This window comes from Choristoneura fumiferana, chromosome 30, assembly GCF_025370935.1.
Source record: "Choristoneura fumiferana chromosome 30, NRCan_CFum_1, whole genome shotgun sequence".
NCBI classification, from domain to species: Eukaryota; Metazoa; Arthropoda; class Insecta; order Lepidoptera; family Tortricidae; genus Choristoneura; species Choristoneura fumiferana.
Genome location: NC_133501.1, coordinates 4,416,290 through 4,434,101, shown reverse-complemented (window position 1 = coordinate 4,434,101; position 17,812 = coordinate 4,416,290). Strand labels below are relative to the sequence as shown.

The 17,812-nt window shown below is 37.4% G+C and overlaps 1 protein-coding gene across 2 annotated transcripts in view; it reads left to right on the top strand.

Annotated features, from left to right (window-relative positions):
* The first annotated feature begins 2,311 nt into the window (after nt 1-2,311).
* The window catches only part of LOC141444629 (uncharacterized), a 26,741-nt gene continuing 11,240 nt past the window's right edge, over nt 2,312-17,812 (top strand). The window contains exons 1-11 of one of the 2 annotated variants that reach the window (XM_074110195.1): nt 2,312-2,569; nt 3,370-3,483; nt 4,495-4,845; nt 5,880-6,027; nt 7,896-8,038; nt 8,674-8,802; nt 9,751-9,839; nt 11,715-11,837; nt 12,790-12,897; nt 13,558-13,678; nt 14,718-14,800. In XM_074110195.1, the coding sequence (XP_073966296.1) occupies nt 2,441-2,569; nt 3,370-3,483; nt 4,495-4,845; nt 5,880-6,027; nt 7,896-8,038; nt 8,674-8,802; nt 9,751-9,839; nt 11,715-11,837; nt 12,790-12,897; nt 13,558-13,678; nt 14,718-14,800 (1,538 nt within the window). In that variant the 5' untranslated portion in view covers nt 2,312-2,440. The remainder of the gene's footprint in view (nt 2,570-3,369; nt 3,484-4,494; nt 4,846-5,879; nt 6,028-7,895; nt 8,039-8,673; nt 8,803-9,750; nt 9,840-11,714; nt 11,838-12,789; nt 12,898-13,557; nt 13,679-14,717; nt 14,801-17,812) is intronic. The other variant, XM_074110196.1, reaches the window with a different exon arrangement.

Here is a 17,812-nt window from a genome sequence, read left to right as displayed (position 1 = left end):
TCCTATTTTTATTAAAAAATATCTCCTATGCTTTACTATAAACGTGATAGTTAAATTTCAATTTTGGCTTGAGCAGAAAATTGTTCTTGGCAAAATGTAATAGAACTGAAAATAGTCACGTATTTCTGGAACTAATTTAATATACGTTTCGGTTTCAGTTTGAAGTCACATTTAATAGTCTGTCTGTCTGTACTATGATAAAAAAAATTATAATCCTAAAATATGCTTGAAAGCTCACTGGTATTTAAATGCCATCAAAAACTCGTAAAAGGTGTCAGAATTAAAAGACTGATTCAACATCTTTTTAATACAAACGATTTTAAGAGTAACGAATTAATTTATTTATAACACCGCCATCTATGGGGGATCCGAAGCAACTCCACCGTTTAAAAGATCTATCGGGTTTTAGATCTTTTGTAAACTATACCTGGAGTTACTTCAGATCACGATTTAATTATTTAATTTAAAATTATTTATACCTTTAAATGTAATTTTTATTTTACATTAGTTTAAGAAACTCAGTATTTTCAGGTGTTTTCTTTTATTCCACTAGGTATTTATTGAAATTGATTATGTGGATGTTATTGTATGTACTTTCGTACAAATGTATTTTTGTTTTAAGTTAAATAAAATGTACAGTTAAAAAGGTAGTTTTATTGTGTGTAGCGACTCCTAGCACCATCTAGTGAGCAAATATAGAAACTCCAAATCCTACATCTATCTGCAGTTTCTAAGAATAAATATTGCTTAACAAGGACTAGAAGAATTTAAACTAGACAATCTAATTCTTCAATAGAGAAATTGGAGAAAATTGGTCTGTTTTTATTATAAACTAGTTATAAACAATTACTTTGCTCATCCGCGTCCTTACGATAGTTACGTACCTATGTGATTATGAACCAATGTGTGTTCATGCAGTTCCTCCGCTTTCTCAAAAAATACCACGTCCACTATCATAGACCTTCATCTGGAACATCTGGGACATTGTATTCACGCTAGTTTTCTTCGTCAAAATACGGATCCGATACCTTTTTATCCATCCATAATTATGATGAGTAGGTACAGGGTCTCCATCATTTATCCAAGATTTTTGAGAAGGTCGTGTGTGTCAAGTTGGAAGATTTCTCGAATAAGAGGTAAAACCCTGCATGAGAAACATTTTGGTTTTTGTCGAGGGCACTCAGCTGAATTAGCATGCTTTGATTTTGACGAATGGATTACTAATGCTATAGGTATACAACGAGTGATGTCAACTTTTCTTGATTAAAGTAAGGCATTTGACTGTATCAATCATCAAATACTTCTTTAAAAATTACACTTGTGGAGAAAGGGGTGTAAGTAGACTGGATCGAAAGCTATTTAAAGACAACAATGTAGGTACTGAAATTATTAAATTGCTCCAAGTAGTAGCATTATTTTAAAAATTGAGAAAATATATTGGGAGTCCCTAAGGGTAGCAATTTTGACTATTGTTATTCCTATTGTATGTCAGTGACCTTCCGCTGGTAACGTAGGTATAAGTGCATTCATATTTGCTGATGACACAACAGTAGTAGTAAAAGTGATGATAAAAATAAGTACGAATCAAATATGAACAGCACTACTTATTGACAAATAACTAGACAATGCATTTAATATTAATTAAAATTTACCTACAACGATAAACATGCAATTTCATACATAATAATACATATCATGTACAAGCACAGCCGACACAATTTAATAAAAATTGTACTCGACTGAAAATAATTGAATTCCCTCATTTTTATCAAAGAATATTGTTTTCACTTCTCATGCTTGTAAACTTCGTGTTTATGCTGAATCTAGGCGACATAAAATTACTCTTTATGCTCTTGTGCATAAAGCAAAATCTTTGTCTAAGACCAAGGTAATCAGGTGTCAACAGCCACAAACAAAAAAGTTTCTATATATTTTTTAATAAATTTTAATAACTAAAACCCAATCAAAATAAATCAATAAAACTAAAAAAAATCTAATAAGTAATATAGTAATGCTTGAAAAATAAAAGATACATAGTAAGTGAACAATTGTTTCCACTGTTGCTATTTTACTTCCTCGCAATCGAAGTGAAAAGCAGAGTGTAAAAACTCGAGGATTAAACCCATTTTCCCCTCGACGCGTCTATCCACCATTTCCGTACCGGCTCGGGTAAACGTCTAGTGTAAAATGGTTCGTATTATGCTCTTGTTGTACAATCTACTACTTATGGCTAACGTCCATGGCCTAGCAACACTGTCAATGTCAAAGTGACAATTGTTTTTGGCGTTTCGTTTCTTTTATTTATGCAATATGTCATGTCAATATAAAGTCAAGCAAGTTAAAAGGCAAAAGTCGATGTTTGGGTAGTTGATAAATTAATAAAAACATAAAGCGAACTATTTAATGCACGTTCAAAGTGAAATGTAATAAAATAGCGACAATGGCTTCAGAATACAATAACACTTCGCTTAATTATGTTTGCTTGGGTTGTTTAAGTGCAGATCGAAAGTTAAGTACAATTTATGATGCAGAATACATACGCATTTTTGAGGAGTTTTTGGAGTCCATGGTAAGAGTAAGAATTAAAACAATTTTTTTTTCTACTTATAAATAAGACGAAGTTTTTAGATCTTGGAGCCACGTAAAAGTTTTGTTAGGAAAAAACCCTAATTGTTCCTAATTAGATTAAAAAAAACTTTAACTTTATTACTATATTTATATTACTTATTTATTGATACATTTCCAATATTATTATTTTGTCCTGAGAGGTTACCATGAGAGTTTTTTATCATTTAAAAGCATTTAAATTGATTTGTAAAGATGTGATTGCATAGAATATAAAGTTTAATAAGTAATTGAACTTTATATAAATAACCATCAGTAATTAATAATGAGCCAATGATTATCAAATACGTTTTTATTTAACCCATAATGTTGCTTATACAACAATACTGCGTAAATGTAAAACTGGCCATGTGACTTTATATATACCATTTGGTAGATTTTATACTTTGTTTTTTTAGTATTAGAAAAAATGTAAACAATCTTGATGAGTCTTTCTATTGAAAAACAAAAAAAAATATAGTAACTATATTACTTATGATATGAAAATAATGTAAATGATCATATGTCCTTGCACATTGTTACATATTTACTGTGACATTATTCAAAATGGTTTTTCAATAAAATGACACATCAAGATTGTCTAATGCTAAATAAAAACTAAGTTACGGTTTTGCGGGTTAACTACATTTGAATTTGACATAACATTTGAATTTTGACCTTGACATGGATTGTACATAATGTCCATTGTGGTAACTCTTTTCATACTCGGCTGGGTTCGAAAGGGTTAAGAAATGTATTTTACAGGAACAAGTAAAAAAAGAATTGCTGCTGTGTTGGGAGTGCACCGCTTTTATTAGATCTGTGATACGGTTCAAGAAGAAAGTCAAGACAGCTCATGATCACCTGGTCAGATACATGGTAGGTATTAAGATCATTTGGATATGCCTTGGATACAACAGGAAATTAAAGCACTTTTGCTTTTTTTAACTATAAGAAAAAGTAATCAAAGATAACAAAGGTGTTATTTATTTAATAAATTGTCTGGTGTAAATATGGAGACATCAACTGAGACAATTGAATCCAAAGTAATGTAGGGTGAATATCAAAAAAGTTTTTTTTATTCGGCTGGATGACAAACGAGCAAGTGGGTCTCCTGATGGTAAGAGATCACCACCACCCATAGACACCTGCAACACCAGGGGTATTGCAGATGCGTTGCCAACCTAGAGGCCTAAGATGGGATACCTCAAGTGCCAGTAATTTCACCGGCTGTCTTACTCTCCACGCTGAAGTACAACAGCAAGATGGTGGTAGCAATTTGGGCGGACCTTGCACAAGGTCCCACCACCTGCAAAAAGTAATTTTCATTATACTTGGTTTGGATAGGTATTTAACAAAATGTAAACAAACTTCTGCTGCCAGATTTGGTACATTCAAGGTTTTTAAACATCTATACTACAAGTCTAGTTTGTATTACTACATTGTACTTGTAATACAAACTAGACTAGTGTATTTCAATTGAGAAATATAAATGTTTAGGTAGTTTAATGGGGGAATTTCAATATTTAAGACACCAATTGACATTGTTTTGTTTACATTTAGTTAACCACCTATCCAAACCAGTATGCAACTTTAATATTGTATTATGAATTTAAAGTAATCAAAGTCAATGTCAATGTAAACATAGATATGTCAAAAAACTCTACTATCTACATTACATATACTATAAAAGTAATAGTAACCCATTCTGCTAGTGCTCTCTTCACACTTAAACCAGTAAATCAATATAAAACAAATTTGATATGAAAATAGTTCCAGGGACGAGTAGAATATTGTATTTATGGCTGAAATTATTGTGGGCTAGCGATATAGTAAAAGTGTTTTATAAAAGAAGTCAACCATTTTTTTTTATTTACTATTTTTTTTCAGGTCTGCCGAACAACCCACATAGAGTCTCTATCAACATTAACGACTACCATCTGTAACACAATCCATAATTACAATAATGATGATTTTGTCAATGATGACAAATCATCGATTGATGATCACAAAACAGGCAGTTTTACCTATGAAATGGATTTTACAAATTCTAAAGTGACTTCAGATCCGTCCTGTGCCAATTTAGGTTTACAAAATACGTCTTTAAATCCTGATGCTGGTAGAGTTTCTGGAGAACAAGAAACTCAGCCGGTGTTTGTGAAGATTGAAGACAATGATTTTGATTTCGGTGAACATTTGTATGAAGATGAAAATGTGGCTGTCGAGGATAAACAAGTTGAAGTAAGACAAATAATCTTATGTTGGAGTTATGATTGGTTAGGTTAATTATAATGAGAGGGAGGCAAATGATCATCTGATGGGAAATGATCATCACAGTCCATGAGTACCAACAACTCAAGGAAAGTCATTGGTTTGTTTAAACCTTTACCCCCTTATTCATAAACGACAATCAAACCTATTTTAGTTAAAATGCCGCTAAAATTCGTTTGTCCTTATCTGTCACTTCGACATTTGTATTTGTTAGAAAGGGACAAAGCATTTGTTAGTTAACATAGGCTTGTTAAGTTTTATGAATAAGGGGGTTAACCTTTTAACCGCCAATACGTTTTCATTCGTACGTGCCCGTATCGCCACCTACACCGAAACAATATGACATTTTGTCTTAATTATAAGACTGCGGCGAAATGAGCTGGATAATTTTTGTCTTATAATTCAGACAATGGCGGTTAAAAGGTTAAGGGAAGTATAAACTTAAGATGTAAGTATCAACTGAAGGTGATCATGTTAGCCTCATGGGTGAACGCTCAGTGCCCTTTTTAGGTTTTACATAAAAAAAACGGTTATTGCGAGTCGGACTCGCGCGCAGAGGGTTCCGTACAGATTTGTGGGTATCTATGAATATCTAGTGTTAGCTGAGCCCCTCTCCTAAGCAAAATGTATGCAGTGTGGTGCAATTTTAAATGGTTACTTACATACACAGAGACCTTACAGATACAGAGAGAGCCTTCATACCAAATTTTAGGTTTCTAGGACAACCGTAAGTACGGAACTCTGCTTGTGAGGCCATAGGACTACTTTATTTAACCCCCACAAGCAGAAAGAGGGGTGTTTTAACTTTGACGCCAATGTCTGTCTCGTTCTGTGGCATCGTATCTCTTAAACGGATGGACCGATGCGATTTTTTTTACATGAAAGTGAGCTTCCACGCGTTTGTTTTTAGATATGTTTCATTAAAATCGGTTCAGCTGTTTTTGAGATATTGAACTTTGAAATGAAAAATACAAAAATTAAAACACTGAAATATTTATTTACAGGTGGAACATAAAACTGATGATACTCAGACACCAAGTAAAAAGGCAAAAAGCAAGAAAAAGAAAAGGTCAAAGGTTAAATACGACGCGTCTGATGACGAGCCTCTGAAGTCTCGCAAGAAAGAACGGAAGACAAAGAAGGAAGATACGGGTACGGTCTATTTGGAGTTTTTTCCGAATAATAATAAGTACCAGGGCGACCGAGTTTCGCTAGGGCTAAATGGGACACAATAACGTACAACTCGGAATGTACGCGCAATAATGTACGACGTGATAATCCGAAGCATTATTGCTTCCGATTATCATGCCGTACATTATCATGGTCGCGCATTATCAGGGCGTACAAAATATTGCGCGCGCTGTAATGTACGTAGTGCCTTATTATAATTTATTTATTTATTTGTTGCTGTTTATCTCACTACCTATATTTATTTTGGACGTATATTATATGTACGATATAATTATGTATGTATTCGTAGATGTATTGCTGTTACGTTTAAATTTTCTGATCTACTTTTGATGCACCACCTGTTGTAAACTATACTAGTCCTTCCTTCTTTCTGTAAAAAAGGTTGCCTGGAAGAGATCGCTCTTAAGCGATAAGGCCGCCTATTGCTCACCTTGTAATTTTAATAATTTGTTGTCTGTATCGCTTACTATGTCTGGTGTACAATAAAGAGTCTTTGTATTGTATTGTATTGTATTGTAGTGATAATGTACGACGTGATAATCTGAATCCAATCGATTCAATGACAGATTTTTCGCCGCGGATCGAGCGAGCACAGCGAGCGAGATCGATATAGTCGGAGCAATTCCGACCCGGCCGGGTTAGGTGGTAGCCTCGCTCGCCGCTCTCGCCCTTCGTTAGGTTTTTTTTTATTTCAATCACGGTAATCATAAGGCATGATAATCGGAAGACATAATGCTTTGGATTATCACGTCGTACATTATTGGTTCCCTGCTAGTTCGGTACGGGATGATAATGCATGGCATGATAATTCGTGCTCATAAGCACGGATTATCAGGCCGTGCATTAACAAGTCGTACATTAACTACACCCGGGCTAAATCTCGAAAACGCGTTTTACCAGACCTATCCACATCGATCGATTGTTGATCTCCGATAACTCTTGAAAGTTGACCAGTTTTTGCCGCATGGTAAATGATTGTTACCCTGAGGTTGAACCGAAGTGTGAAGTAAATAAAAGAATTGTCTCCAATATGCTTGGAAATGTCCGCCTAACTGTCGCAAACATAGTACACGAAGCTCTTCCTTATAGACTGCCACGAATAAAATACCAAGCCTGCCAAGAGCGTGTCGTACACGCCCAAAATAGGGTTCCGTAGTCATTACGAAAAAAAAAGCAGTATTTTTCTAAGGATTTCGTATTTTATACGGAATCTTCCAAGTTTAGGTATATTTTGGTTGCAGATGTTTATGGGCGGTGGTGATCTCTTACCATCAGGAGACCCATTTGCTCGTTTTCCATCCAGTCAAATAAAAAAAAAAAAAAAAAATTTATACCTTAGGCTGCTATTTACTCTTAAACTACTAATAATTGTCAAGCAAACTTAGCCGTTATAGTTTTCCTTGAAAGTTTGATATACTTGCTACCATCCTGAATTTTATAAAAATTTTCCATCCACCAGTTTAGATTGTAGGGGGGGGGAGCTCGATTTTAATGAAAATTTGCACTTTAAAATTGTATATTTCGCAAAAAATCAATGAATCGAAAAATTGTCTTAGCAAACCCCTAATGGTTTTAAAAGACCTATCCAACGTTACCCCACACTATAGGGTTGGATGAGAAAAAAAAACACCCCCACTTTACGTCTATGGGAGGTACGTACGTAGGTATGGGAGGTAAAAGCACTATACTTGCCTCAGCGGAAATGATAATTCGTGGATTCGTATTTATTGACTGACTCAGCTACGCTTCGTCCGTCAAACTACTCATCCACGAATTGCTTTTTCCCGGCCTTGGCAGTAATGTACTATTTAAACTTCTTGTCTCATCAGGTACAGATGGAAGCTTAGTAAAGAAACGTCGCAAGAAAGAGAAGGCTGCAGGCGTCGTCACCAACTCGAGGGTCCACAGGAATCTGGAGCAGCTGAACGTGGCCGAGGGACAGATACAAATGGTGGTGCTGAGCTGGGAGGAGGTGGACGTTTGATAACTGTTTATAATAATAATAATTTATTTATTCAGATTACTCAGACCCATTGGTGGTTTATGTGGTTGCAAGGACAGGGAAAAGGGGCGGGAGAGGGAGTGGGTGGGGGAGGGACAGGGAGGAGGTGAGGGAGGGAGAAGAACATGGAGCAGCGGGATGTGGCCAAGGGACATACAGATGGTGGTGTTGAGTTGGGAGGTGACGTTTTATAGGTTTTTGTTAAACTTGCAATGGTTACACATGTATGATAGAGCAGTGCTGGGCTAGTGATAGGCGGTGCTAGTGTTACCCAAATTGCGGTGCTAGTATTACCTTAATGTCGGCGCTAGTGTTACCCTAATGGCGGCGCTAGTGTTACCCTAATGGCGGTGCTAGTGTTACCCTAAAGGCGGTGCTAGTGTCACCCTAATGGTGGTGCTAGTGTTACCCTAATGGCGGCGCTAGTGTTACCCTAATGGCGGTGCTAGTGTTACCCTAATGGCGGTGCTAGTGTTACCCTAATGGCGGCGCTAGTGTTACCCTAATGGCGGCGCTAGTCTTACCCTAGTGGCGGTGCTAGTGTTACCCTAATGGCAGCGCTAGTGTATATTAGTTTTTATTGAATAATCTTTTTTCTCTAACAGGTAGAAGCAGAGCGGCAAAAGGCGCTGTCCAGCGTTGTGTTCACACGCCATGAGTACAGATGTTACGATTGCGTACTCGGGTTCAATCACCGGTTCAAGCTGGAAAATCACATGAACAAACATTCACCGGTATATATTTAACAGTTTACTTAAATATTCTGTAACTAGAACACATACATACCCCTTTCGAACGTATGTGCGGGTTAATTATATTTGAATTTGAATTTGACATGGATTGTACACAAAGTCCACTGTCGTAATCGTAACTCTTTTCATACTCGGCTGGGTTCGAAAGGGATACAAAAAAAGCTGGAGCTGAGAATCGAACCTGGGTCTTCCCGGCAGTCCGGGATATATAGTATAGTGCATAATGGTATACAGATGGCCATTGGGGCCGTAAAGTTCTCGAATGGAGACCGCGCGGCGAGCGCAGCGTAGGACGTCCACCAACGAGATAGGCGGATGACCTGGTTAAAGCCGCGTTCACGGTGGATGCAGGCCGCTACCAACCGAAGCGACTGGAGGTCTATGGGGGAGGCCTATGTCCAACAGTGGACGTCCTACGGCTGATCCGATGATGAGAGACAAAATTACAGATATCTGTTACTAAAATTATTTATATTTAATAAAAGAAACAAGTATTTTTTTTTCTTTAGTTATTTACTTTTTAAATGGTCTTTTTAGTGGCCAGTACCGCTAACACATGCAACCTCAAAGTACCTTAGGTTTAGAACTTTTCAACTGCCCCTCGTTATTATTTCACATCGACTGTGCGTGCGGGTTAATCAACTTTTAAGTGTAGCTGGTTGCCATGGTAACGTCTCCTGGGTCACTTATTAAAAGTATGATTTTATGGGGTACATATCCACTAAAAGTTTGGAGTTGTGACAGTTTTAAGGCAATTCCTTCGTGGCCCGTCTCACAAGCATGCTAGTAGTATACATTACAAACATTTTTCTAAGCAAGTGTATCACTGATGTCTCCTGGGTCACGGGACAGAATGACAACACCAAAAAGTTGATTGACCATGGGCAAGCAACTTATGAGATGGTTATGGACCTGAATGTCGTTAAACAGTCCGCAGGCCCGGCGGAGTGTCCCGTATGCCACGTGCGATGTCGCGACGAACACGCACTCGTCGCGCACAAGCGGCGACATCGAGTCAGGTAAGCGACATGCTTCGTTAATCTCCAAGACATCCTCCTGGATCCCCATAAAAAAATTGTAAGACGACATAAAAGCCGAATGTACTTTATAGAGAAGTACCTGGGCGACCGCACTTCGCTCGAACTAAAACTCGATGACAAGCGTTTTCCCAGAGATAAGACCGAGCTAGATCGATTTTTCATCCCCGAAACCCCTACATACCAAATATCATCGAAATCGTTGGAGCCGTTTCTGAGATCCCCGAAATAATATTTTTTTGTATATACAAGAATTGCTCGTTTAAAGGTATTTAGATAGATATATAGATTGAACCTAGAGTCCTGAATCTTCTGTTGTTTGTGTTCTTTTACAAGCTTTTATTTAACTTGCAATATGTTGTGCGGGTCAAATCTTGCAACCGATTTTAACTTTTTAGTGTTGTTATTCTGTCCCCGTGACTCAGGAGACACTTGCTTAAAAAAATTTATGCAATGTATATTAAAAGCATGCTTAGGAGGTGAGCCATGAAGGAATGAGGGCTATCGCGTATGAATTCGCCGCTAGAGGCGCTAGTGTAGCGTGAGGTCTCCGAAATGTCAAATCTCATAGATTTTGGGTGAGCTACGCGGGTTTATTTATAATTAGAATAATTTTGTGAATATTTTGCAATATCTGAAATTAATTATGGCAAATATGCGTTCCGGGGCAATGAATGTCTGTGTTTTGAGACAGTTTTGTCTTTCGGAAACCTTTGTCCTCTCTTTTTTCCGAACAAAACGGGGACTATGCAACACTGTGGCATGCTCGATATTTTTATGGTACGGTTTTAAGGTGTATTAAATATGATTTTAATCTAAACTTTGTTTTCACGCCCGTAATAACAGACTTTGAAAGCCATACTTGAAAACCTCACGCAACAGTGCGCCATCTAGTGAGACAAAAAACGATAGCCCTCATTGTCTTAAAACTATCGCAAATCCTAACTTTCAGTAGATTTGTACCCGGGCCACTTTTGGATGTTACTATGATAGCAGCCAGATACATTAAAAAAATGATTGAGTCTTATATAAATAAATGCTGGCTACGACAGGGTTCTACCGAATGCGCGCTCGTCAAGGTATATACTTAGTTTTTTTAAGCATTAGAAGTAAGGTAAACAATGTTGACGAGTCTTTTTATTGAAAAACGTTTAAAAAAACAGTGAAACAAATAAAAAAAGATATATTATTGTTATTAGTAACTATTACTTATGAAACCAAAAGAATGTAAATGATCATGTCCTTGCTAATTGTTACATATTTGCTGTGACTTATTTTTAAAACAGTGTTTTCATCACTTAAACTCTCAAACTTGGTTGCATTTAACTTTAAATCCGTGTTGTAAATTCGATTTACATATTTAGGGATGTAAGTAAATTTACAAATCGAATGGTGCTCCTTTGTATTCACGAACTGTTAAACAAGGAGATTGTAATGCGTAATACTTACCTCCAAACCTCCATGCTGGCATAATGCTGCGGCCAGGGCTGGCTGAATGTGTCAAAGCCAAAGAGCGCGAGGCCAATAAAAAAAAAACAAAAGATGTTTTGGCGCGATAAATTTTCTTCCGCTCTGTTACAAATTGCGTATACATTTATAACGGTTTTTCTTTATTTCCTCGCATTTGTGATGAAAAGTAGTGTTCAACTCGAGTGTAAATGACCAATTACACCCGCGAACTATTAGCACCCTCGCTCGCTTTGCTCGCTCGTGCGCCTAAATATCTTGGGTATAATTGATCACTTACTACCCATGTTATCAATCTACTATTTTCAACAAAAAGACACGTCAAGATAGCTTCCTTCTAATGTTTAAAAAACGAAATATAGTTGAAGTGTCTGTCGTGTGTTGCGACAGATGGCGCTGCGCGGAGTGTGGGGAGGCGTCGTCCGCGCGGCGGTGGCGGCCGACCACGCGGCGCGCGCGCACGGCGCCGCGCCCACGCACGTCTGCAAGCAGTGCGGCCTCACGCACCAGTCAGTACGGGCTCTCTATACTGTAGTGTGTTGGTTGTGGCGCGCCACAGATGGCGCATACGAGGCTGGCTAATTATTTATCTACACCCATATCATAAGTCCTCTATAATGCGTTTGAAAACTGTTGGACTTTCTTGTCTGTGGTAGTAGGTAACAACAGTAACGTAATGTTCATTACAGTATCAACTATAATGAGTTTCAAATTTGGAACAGCTGTCAAAATCAACACAATTTAAATGAGCCTCCACATATCCTAGTATAAATAAATAAATAAATATCACGGACAATTCACACCAATTGACCTAGTCCCAAAGTAAGCTGAGCAAAGCTTGTGTTATGGGTACTAAGCAACGGATAAATATAATTATATAGATAGGTACATACTTAAATACATAGTAAACACCCAACACCCGAGAACAAACATTCGTATTTTTCATACAAATATCTACCCCGTCACGGGAATCGAAGCCGGGACCTCAAGCTTCGTAGTCAGGTTCTTTAACCACTAAGCCATCTGGTCGTCTAAAATGTATGCATAGATAGAACATTTTCTCGATTGAAAATGTCACTATGGTATGTTTTTAAACATAAGTCGCACGACAATTTGATCTCGACATTAGAATAAGAACTTTACTGGTTTTTCTGTCTTGAAAAAAAAAAACATTCGTGACAGAGATTTGTCTTGCCGCCATTACTTTCGTCATTTTGTTTGTTGTTTTTTTGCTACATGTATGTGTATTTCATTGGTTCTCTCTTCAACCTAAACGGCTGGACGGATTTTAACATATGAGGTATCTAATTCATCATAACTGTCAAAGTGCAGTATGTAATATTTGTAGTGCAATATGGCGTCCGTGAAATTAAATATGGCGGAGACAATTTTGATTTGCCTTAGGCTGTGTTTCCGCCAGAGGTGTGCGAGGATGCATTTAACAGAAACTAATTTTACATGACAGGTCTTTGGCAAAACTTCGGAATCATATGAAAAATCACGCGGAAAGGCAGAAATGTGAACTTTGCGGGAAAACATTCCGGGACAGGACCTCACTGCGCACACACTTGTTGTAAGTATATCAACTCGCTTTATCTTTACAATTCTTCACAACTTAAGAGTCACCCTATATAGGGATTCTCTGACCATGGGGTTTTAAATCCAAGGTTCGATTCTACACACATAACTGAGCTATTATGGTTCTGCAACTTTTTTTAAATTTGTCACTGTTAATCAACTTTTTAGTGTAGCTGGTTTCCATGGTAACGTCTACTGGGTCACATCTTAAAAGTATAATTTTATGGAGTACAAATACACCAAAAGTTAGGAGTTGTGACAGTTTTAAGGCGATTCCTTTATGGCTCATCTCCTAAGCATGCTAATGCATTGCAAACATTTTTGTAAGCAAGTGAACACAAAAAAATTGATTGACCTAATTTCAGTTTTTTTCATTCAGATTAAATGTAATTTTCAATGTATGCGATACAATACAAAATTGACAGCACATTTATTAGTTTTATCTAAGAGATGTGAAATAAATGAATGAAAAATATCTAAATTCAAATTATTTGAAAATGTTACAAAACAAAAGTAGCTCAGTTACTCGAGTAGAATCGAAGCTTGAATTTAAAGCCATGGTCGGAGACACTGTATGTATATTTATAACTTTTTCGGGGGTAGATTTAGCATTACTTCTGCATCCTTTGAGACACGGTGTATATTTTGTCTTCAGTATACATCGGGGCGAGAAGGAGTACTCGTGCCCGCACTGCGCCAAAAAGTTTCTCTTCAAGAAGGCTATGGAGGTGCATTTGATCACGCACTCGGCGCCGGCGCAGCTTTACTGCCTAGAAGTGAGATGGAGGGCAAACCTTGGCTTATTCTTTACCTGTTTTTTTATTTAGTAGCCACTTTCAAATTTCGAACTCTACAAAAAAGTAATAATTTATAATTCAACGTAGATAATAAGTGTACATTCATACGAAGAATGGGGAATGTCTCAAACATTTAGAAACGCTTGTATCAATAGGAATAACCTTTCTAATTAACAGAAAAAATATCAGATTTTTAAGTAGCATCAATTAATTAAAAAAATTAAATAGTTTTCTTTACCACCAAATTACGACAGTCCGTTCGGTTACGGATTGTTCCATAGTCCAGAATAAAAACATTCAAAAGAATTTATGTGAATTCAATTTCAATTTTTGGGATAATATGGCCCCATCGATCCATGCGATGATTCCGGCAATGTCGTGTTAGATAAGACACGGCCAAAAAGACTTTAGTCTTGTTGTTCGGTAATACTGCCAGTTTCGTAATAATTTATGTGTCTTTGACTCGATCGTTTTGACAGGTGACACTCTTTACCGGGCCGAATAATACTGACATGGAAATACCGACCCTGTTTTTCATGTACACGCCCATAGAAACTGACATGAGCTTAATTATAGCATCAATTACCTACTGTGTTAAAAATAAAGTTGTGTTAAATACTTGTGATGTATGATATCATTTCATAATAATGTAAATCTGTTCAAAAAAAATATACCTCGTTGAGTTTCTTGCCACAGACAGAGGTTTTTCCGAACCGGTGGTAGTTTTTTTTTGACATTCATAACTGCTTGTTTTGGCCTAAATTGAATAAAGATATTTTGACTTTGACTGAAAAATCTGATATTTTTTTCTGTTAATTAGAAAGGTTATTCCTATCGATAAATAAAGTTTCAACCGTTTCTAAAATTTTCACCCATTCCCCATTAGGCGCTTTTGATCCGAACCTTGGTATTTGAAACTTTTAAAAAGACAACTAGGGAAATCTTAAATTAGGTGTTAACCACTCTTTATTAATATAATGGGAATGGTTTATACACTGCATCTGTATTTTGATTGCAGTGCGACATGACGTTCAAAAACCGGATGTCTTACTACCAACACAAGAAGTATAACCTAAAGCACATCGACCCGGCCAAGCTGAAGTAAGTACTTAATTAAAAATATTTTTAGAAGCTTTTTATTGATAGAATTAGGGGTGCCTGTCGTATCGCATAACTTTTTTGTCCTAAATATGTTTGGCATAATGTTGAATGGCATACTACTCGTTTGTCCTAATATTTTTTGCGCATAGTCATTTAAAGTCCTAAAGCAAGTTGTTCCTAATATTGATACTCTAAAATCGAATTACCTAAAGCATAATATTCCTAACATAAAATCTTCTAAAACCCATATGTTGAAGCGAGCGAGCAAGACCTTCCGGGGCACCCCGACTCGGATAGGTTAGGTTAGAAGGCTAAGGCGGGAGCGAAGATTTTTTTTTGTCATTCCTAAACGATCCCTATATATAATATAACAATTACAATAATACACCTCAATCATTCGACAGTTGAATCTTAGCCACATCAAACGATAGGACAAATAATATTTAGGATAAACGATAATAGGAGCAATAATTTCGGACAATTAAAAATATGCGGAACCAAGTGTATGCCATACGTTATTAGGACAAAAGACGTTATGCGACACAACGATAATACTTATAATTGTATGCCATCCGATATAGACCTATTGAATCTGGCGTTACTTTGCGGAGGTCCATATCATTGTAATTAAAAGAATTTCTTTGCTCACCCGTGACCTTACGATAGCTAAGTTTATGCAAGATATGCGTGTTCATGCAGTTCCTCCACCTCCGCACTGTGGGGGTGATTTTTTTTCTCGACCAACCCTGTAGGGTGAGGTATCGTTGGATAGGTCTTTTAACCATTAGGGGGTTGCTAAGACAAATTTTCTATTCAGTGATCTGTTTGCGAAATATTGAACTTTGAAACATACCTAAACTTGGAAGATTCCGTCCGATATTACTGCTTAACTGCTTATTACGATATTACTTGATTTTTTCGTAATGGCTACGGAACCCTATCCTGGGCGCGTCTGACACGCTCTTGACCGGTTTTTTGCTTGTAGACACTAGTTAGACATAATTTTGACAGTGACAAAACTTGTCAGGTACGAGTGTCCTCTGTGCGACAAGAAGTTCCTGAAAGCAGTTTCGCTTGGAGGAGCACAATTTCGGCGGTGCACCTTAAGGTCACGCCGATACGTTGCACCATGCAGACTGCGATTTCGTAGTACAAAGAGGCCTACATCACCATCCTAACATCCCACCTTTACCATCCTAACAGCCTTACATCACTATCCTGACTGCCCTACCTCACCTTACTAACAGCCCTACCTCACCATAGTTACATCCTTACCTCACCTTACTAACAGCCCTACCTCACCATACTTACAACCCTACCTCACCTTACTAACAGCCCTACCTCAGCATACTTACATCCTACCTCACCTTACTAACAGCCCTACCTCACCTACTTACAACCCCTACCTCACCCTTGTAACAGCTCTAAGTCATCATTCTAACAGTCCTACCTTACCATTATAAACAGCCCTACCTCACCATATTAACAGCCCTAACTCACCATGCTTAAAACCCTACCCACCATCCTAATTCTTTTTTACAATGTTAGCTTGATTAAAAGTATCAATCTTCTTAAAAAGAAATATGATTCAGCAAAAAAAGAAAAAACCCAGCCCGCTACTGTTTGTTATATAGATAGATAGATTATTTACTGTTCATCCATCACTGTTACATATAAAACACAATGTTGAAACGCCTATTAAAATACGTAGAATCACGAGAGTTGCGGGCAACCAGTGGATGCAATGGCGAGTCGCACTGTGGCGTTCTAACGGCTTTTTGCTAGGCAGTGGACGTCTTCCGCTGATGATGAGGAATTAGTAAAATTTACGGCCTAATGGCCAAGTGGTCAGAGAACCTGACTACGAAGCTTGAGGTCCGGGTTCGATTCCCGGCCGAGGCAGATATTTGTATGAATAATACGAATGTTTGTTCTCGGGTCTTGGATGTTTAATATTTATTTAAGTATGTTATTTATCTATATAAGTATTGTTATCCGTTTCCTAGTATCCATAGTACAAGCTTTGCTTTAGTTTGGGACTAGCGCAATTGGTGTCAAGTGTCCACGGTTAAAAAAAAAATAGTATGCGTGTATGTGTGTGTCAGGCGTGTTCGTCGCGGCCCGTCCTGCGCACGCACATCCGTATGATCCACCGCAACGTGCGCGCCCGTCAGGAACCACGTGTGCGACACCTGCGGGAAAGCCTACACGGTAAGTATTGTGAACTAGTAGTTAATTTTAGTAGTACTGGTTTGGTAGTAGTCTAGTAGTAGTAGTGTTAATTTAGAACTTGGTTATCTATTGATTTCCGACATTCATTTGCTCGAATTAATTTGACCGAATTTATTTTGCCGAATGTTTCGTTTACTAGAAAAGTTATTTGGACATACTCTTGTTTACCGAACATTAGATGCCATATTGATACGATTGCTATACATATTGTTTTCCATATTTTTAAGTGCAAAAAATTATTTAATGGAATATTTACGACCAGAGGCTTAGTCGTTAGAGAACCTGACTACGAAGCTCGGGTTCGATTCCGTGTCGGGGCAGATATTTGTATGAAAATATGAATGTTTGTTCTCGGGTCTTGGGTGTTTACTATGTATTTAAGTATGTATCTATCTATAATAATTTATATTTATCCGTTGCTTAGTACCCATAACACAAGCTTTGCTAAGCTTACTTTGGGACTAGGTCAATTGGTGTGAATTGTCCCGTGATATTTATTTATTAAGTATTTATTTATTTTATTTATTTAAACGCCATAATGAATAGTATTTCGTTCCGAATCCATCCTTATGTATATTCAACCTTACCTAGCCTATTTGCTTCCATTCTTTTTATATTTAAGTCTGATAGGGACCTGAACGACCGTAATTAATATAGACGGAGTTCCGCGCTCCGCTGCGCGGAACTCCTATTCCGCGTAGGTGAGACGCTTCGCGCCTTGTCGCAAAACCTAACCTAACTTATGTGAGTAAAATCGGACCCTATCGCGGGCCAGACCGT